Here is a 5,000-nt window from a genome sequence, read left to right as displayed (position 1 = left end):
GCAGGATGAGGACGAGGGACGAGACAGCCCAGGGAGGGATGAGGAGGGGAAGGAGGCCACAGAGGGAGGGATGTTGAGAGGTTGTGGGGACAGAGAGGTGGGCGATGGTGGACGAGGATGAGGGGCTCCGGGTGGGACAACTCCACACAGCATCGGGGGACTTTGAGAGCGACCCCTCCTTCCAGAATACAGACGACACGTTTTAACACCCGACAACTGAGTGTGTGTGTGTGTGTGTGTGTGTGTGTGTGTGTGTGGGGTGGGTGTGTGGGTGTGTCTGTGTGTGACTGAGTAAGTGTGTGTGTGTGCTTGGGGATTAATTTCATGCCATACTACTTTGGGGAATTCCGAAACCCTCGAGAGGTTAAACGCCATCTTAAGCAGAGCAATCACGTAACAATAAAATGCTCACACAGTCACTGCTACAAGACCAAAACAATCAATCGATCGATCAATCAATCAATCAATCAATCAATCAATCAATCAATCAATCAATCAATCAATCAATCAATCAATCAATCAATCAATCAATCAATCAATCAATCAAGGCTACCAGTCACTTAATAATAGTTCTCACAAAAAGTTGAGTTGGTAACAATATTTTTGATTTCATAACAAAAATTGCAGGACGTGTTTACTTTCTCAAATAGAATAGAAAATACCACAATATTGGTCACCCATTTACAGTCCTACGTTGTACCACCAGAGGGTGCTCAACACACCAGTGGGGGCACTTATGGCCAACTTTATGTATCACAAATGGATGGGCGTACAGCATTTTTCCTGGCATGCCAGTCTCTGAGGGGTGAGTAATTAATTGGTGAATTACTATTTTTCTGAACATTGGTTCAACAAGAAACACGCAATTTGTAATCACAACTTTGGAGGAGCAGTAGAACCAAATCAGTTGTACTGTCTTTGTGTATTTTAACCTTTAGATGGCGGCAATCTCCCAAAAGTAGTCTACGGCGTAGTTCCTCTTAAAGCGAGCCATTACAGTGGAGAGTTACTACGGCCAATTAGAATAAACCTGTTAACCTGTCAAACAATACGACTCCAGCATAAACGTAGCTAATGGGGATATTGGGAACCTTTTTTATGTTTTAAGTGAAAGTCGGGCAGGTTTATCATATATTACCTCACTATACTACCAATAAATTACCAAAAATTAATGTTCTATTCTATTAAATTATTCTATTATATTATAGCCTAGTTATAAGAAAAACATAATTAATTTGTTTGTGTTTGTTTTTGTTTTCCGAGGGGGCGCAGTTCTCTTATTGGACACAAGATGGTGCGGTTTCAATTGAAGGGTTATCGATGCTTTACTTGTTGTATTACGCCTCTATTGAAAGCTGTTCAATATATGTTTTTATTTAGCTGGGACTAGAAGACAAATTGTACAGTTTATTCTTTATCAATAAAGCTCCTTTGTTTCTTCAGCTTGTGTTTCTTTGTGTTGAAAGATAGTTGAGCCACTGTATCATGACCATTGATTTAGATAGATAGCTAAGAAACTTTATTTCAGAGGGTACCCAGAATCCGTGGTCATTTTAGGTAGATTTGACCTCAATTTGTCATTTGATATACTTTATAATAATAATTTAGTTTAATCTAAGCAACAAAGTGAAGCATGATGTGGTTATTAGGTGGTTGATAGTAATAATTGTATAGGATGTTGATCAGCTGAAGTGAGCGGTTTCAGTGTCCGTTGACCTTTAGATTTTCTTTGTCTGTAAGCCATTTACGCCAAGGCAGAACAACTGCTGTCCACTTCCCAGATAAGTAACCCTAAACATAAAATACCGGCAGGATTTCTAACCCCCTCCCTCATGGCCGAATCATCCCGAAAATGGCCTCTATAGTTGCCTTCGAATTATAAAGACAAAGTCAATATGCTATTATTACTTTTCTTATTATTACTATATTATAAGGTCTCCTATTGAATATCATTATAGGCTACCTATTCATGTATCACCAGCCTACATAGTGGCCAGTCAGCGTGCTGCATGCGATAGGGGGAGCAACCTGACCCCCCCCCCCCCTTTCCTCCCCCCCCCCCCTCCCCATTGTCTGTCCTGAAACCCAACTCTGGCCTCTGTTAAGGCGACTCCACTCTGGCGTTAAAAGGCGTGTGTCCGCATGAATAAAATATTGACCAAGCCAGAATAACGCACATAAAGACACGGTTCCATATTGGGTTACGTCCTACGAGGGGATTCTATACACATACCCTCCGTTGAGTCTGTGGCCTACTTGTTGTGAACAAGACGGCATCTCATCTCGACATCGTTTCCAACGAGAAATAGAGTTACGTTCATCAGCTGCAAATTGGGCCAGTTCTCATGTTACATGTTCTGTCTTCATCATGCAACAGGACACACAGGCGTCCTGAGAACGGAGGACTCACTGCCGCGCAAACCCTTATCAATGATTCAGTTTATATCACGTTACATAGGCCTATATTAGTTCTACATTGAGAGAAAAACCTCAAGGCCATCACTGAAGACATTGGGACGTTTTCAATCCCGTCAAAAGCGGGATCTGCATAGGTTTTCTACTTGGCAAGTCAACTTGTCAACGTGTAAATGAGAGGATATGAGGGTGAATATCAGCCCCCCCTTCGCCCTCAGGTTCCGCGCCTTCACAATGGACGCGGTGTGGGGGCGCGTGCCTGTTCTTTTAAAAAATATATTTGTTATAATTGGGAGAAAAAAAAACACACGAAGAATGCGATATTCATTACATATTTATAATTAATGTACGATTAAAAGAACAAGCAGAGCGTTTATCCTCGGGGGTGAAATGGGGCGCGGGGGGGGGGGGGGGGGGGGGGTCGTGCGCCTCCCAGCTGTTCCTAGCGTCCAGTGGTTTTTAGGAGGCGGTCATGGGCGCGCGCACGGTCCGCGTGCAGCGCCTGGGCTCGGGTGATGGGCGGAGTTACGGCCAACGCATTTAGGAATGGGTCCGATCCTCGCTTTAGTTAGACACGAGCTAGCAAGAGGAGTCGGATTCACCTGAGGACCTGTTGGACAAATCCGCTCCCGAGCTCCTCCAAGTGTCAAGAGAGGATCTACCACCGGTTGGTCTGGGTCTTTAACGGTCTCTTCTTTGTTCATAGGCTAAAGATTCAATTGCTATTTTTCAAAGCAATACTTAGAAAAAAGTGACCCGTTGATAAGGAGACACTGCACTTTGCTGTTCACTGTTCTTATTTATTGTATTTTGCACTGAAGTGGTCTACAGCGGTGAAGATGCACAGCACGCAAAAGGATACGACCTATACCAAGATTTTTGTCGGGGGTCTTCCGTACCACACCACAGACTCAAGTCTCAGGAAATATTTTGAAGTGTTCGGTGAGATTGAAGAAGCGGTGGTTATTACCGACAGACAGACCGGCAAGTCGAGGGGTTATGGATTCGTAAGTATATCAGGCGATCAAGCAGGACCACCGATTTATTTGTAAACTCTCTCTCTCTCTCTCTCTCTCTCTCTCTCTCTCTCTCTCTCTCTCACTCTCTCTCTCACTCTCTCTCTCGCAGACATGTGCGCGCCATCACGTGCCTCGATCGTGCGTTATCGATCGTCGGTTATTCAATCAAAACTTTGTTGACCATGCATCCAAAGTCGGTCTACCGTTTTCATATGTCGATCATAAAGCGAGTTATTTGTTGTATTTTTCCAATGGGAACGCGGTTATATCTCCCTCTCCAACCTGTTGCGCGGCGCGTGGCTCCAGCTGAATGAGCGCCGCCTGACAGATGCGGCGCTCCGCGCGTCTTGTGATGTGCAGATATCACGAACCAGGGTTCAACGGAAAGATCAAGTTGACGTTGTCATTTGTGATTTTATATCTAATCAAATGTCAACACCAGTATCCACCTCAATGTTGCTTACTCTAAATTAAGGCAGATACCGCGACATAAAAAGCCATAAGTCACTCGATCAAAAGTCTTCAACTATGGCAGGCAATCTTTTTTTTTTTCTGGAGTCATATTCAACACACATTATCTGATAGACATTATCTGATGCCGGACGCATAGCACGTGTAGCACGTTGAGATGATGGTGATGAGTTTTTTTTCTGATGTCGTAATTTCAGCGGGTATTCCATCATTGCACAACAGTGCACAAGACATTTTACTTAATCTCCAGTGTTTTCTGAAAAAATACATTTGATATACCCTATAAGATGAGATAAAACGTTCAAACTGGTTATCACTTCTGCACTGCACTCCAGAGACTTCCACAATGCTAATATAATGCAGGATAATATCAGACGCTACCCTTACCCTGAGTATGGCTGTCCAAATTGCCACATCAGATAGACATTCACGATGATTTAATCAGGTGTTTTCTTGGAATCTTTTTTTTTTATCAGTGTTAGAAGTTCAAAACTCGCTCTTTTTCTCTATCGTTTCCTTTGTCGCTCAAACACATGTGCAGTGTCAGCACAGTCACAAACACACACACACACACACACACACACACACACACACACACACACACACACACACACACACACACACACACACACATACGTACAACACACACAAACACACTCACACACCAATATACCTTTACTTCTATAAACATGTAATGCATTTGTGTAACAGTCATTCTCTGGGTGGTCCAATCATACTCTCTCCCCGCTGCTCTGAAGGTCACGATGTCGGACCGCTCGGCTGCCGACCGGGCCTGTAAGGACCCCAACCCCATCATCGACGGCAGGAAGGCCAACGTGAACCTAGCCTACCTAGGGGCGAAACCCCGGGTGATGCAGCAAGTACCCCCCCCCCCCCCCCCCCCCCCCACCCCGACACCCATCCCACTCCGATCAAGCATTGACCTGAGGAACGGACCAGGCTAGACCATCTGTTAACCTGGACGGGATCGGTTGTCAAGTTGGGAATAAGAGTTACCCAACTCGCATCTTCCCCAATGTGTTACGGTTGCAGTAGTGCAAATTAGTACATATGCCCAAAAATATATGTTAACAA

The 5,000-nt window shown here is 44.3% G+C and overlaps 3 protein-coding genes across 4 annotated transcripts in view; 2 read left to right on the top strand and 1 right to left on the bottom strand.

Annotated features, from left to right (window-relative positions):
* The window catches only part of stmnd1 (stathmin domain containing 1), a 5,811-nt gene extending 4,369 nt beyond the window's left edge, over window positions 1-1,442 (top strand). The window contains exon 5 of the mRNA XM_060044274.1: window positions 1-1,442. This exon is cut by the window's left edge and continues 248 nt beyond it. Within this exon, the coding sequence (XP_059900257.1) occupies window positions 1-121 (121 nt within the window). The 3' untranslated portion in view covers window positions 122-1,442.
* The window catches only part of LOC132451591 (uncharacterized), a 62,003-nt gene that overhangs the window by 46,735 nt on the left and 10,268 nt on the right, over window positions 1-5,000 (bottom strand). The gene's annotated exons all lie outside the window — the stretch shown is intronic.
* Window positions 2,949-4,957, top strand: rbm24a (RNA binding motif protein 24a). Its single transcript, XM_060043336.1, has 3 exons — window positions 2,949-3,082; window positions 3,237-3,422; window positions 4,664-4,957. Exons 2-3 carry the CDS (start codon window positions 3,255-3,257, stop codon window positions 4,868-4,870), a joined length of 375 nt encoding a protein of 124 aa, XP_059899319.1. The 5' UTR covers window positions 2,949-3,082; window positions 3,237-3,254; the 3' UTR covers window positions 4,871-4,957.

The sequence above is a fragment of the Gadus macrocephalus genome, chromosome 22, assembly GCF_031168955.1.
Source record: "Gadus macrocephalus chromosome 22, ASM3116895v1".
NCBI lineage: Eukaryota > Metazoa > Chordata > Actinopteri > Gadiformes > Gadidae > Gadus > Gadus macrocephalus.
Note: the sequence above shows the minus strand (reverse complement) of the source record. Positions and strands in the feature narration are given on the sequence as shown.

What these genes read in the sequence shown, in the direction of transcription:
- rbm24a (XM_060043336.1), top strand. Translation starts at nt 3,255, where the DNA reads ATGCACAGCACGCAAAAGGATACGACCTATACCAAGATTTTTGTCGGG. An exon ending in AGTCGAGGGGTTATGGATTC is followed by an intron (nt 3,423 to 4,663) that starts GTAAGTATATCA and finishes GCTGCTCTGAAG; the next exon opens with GTCACGATGTCGGACCGCTC.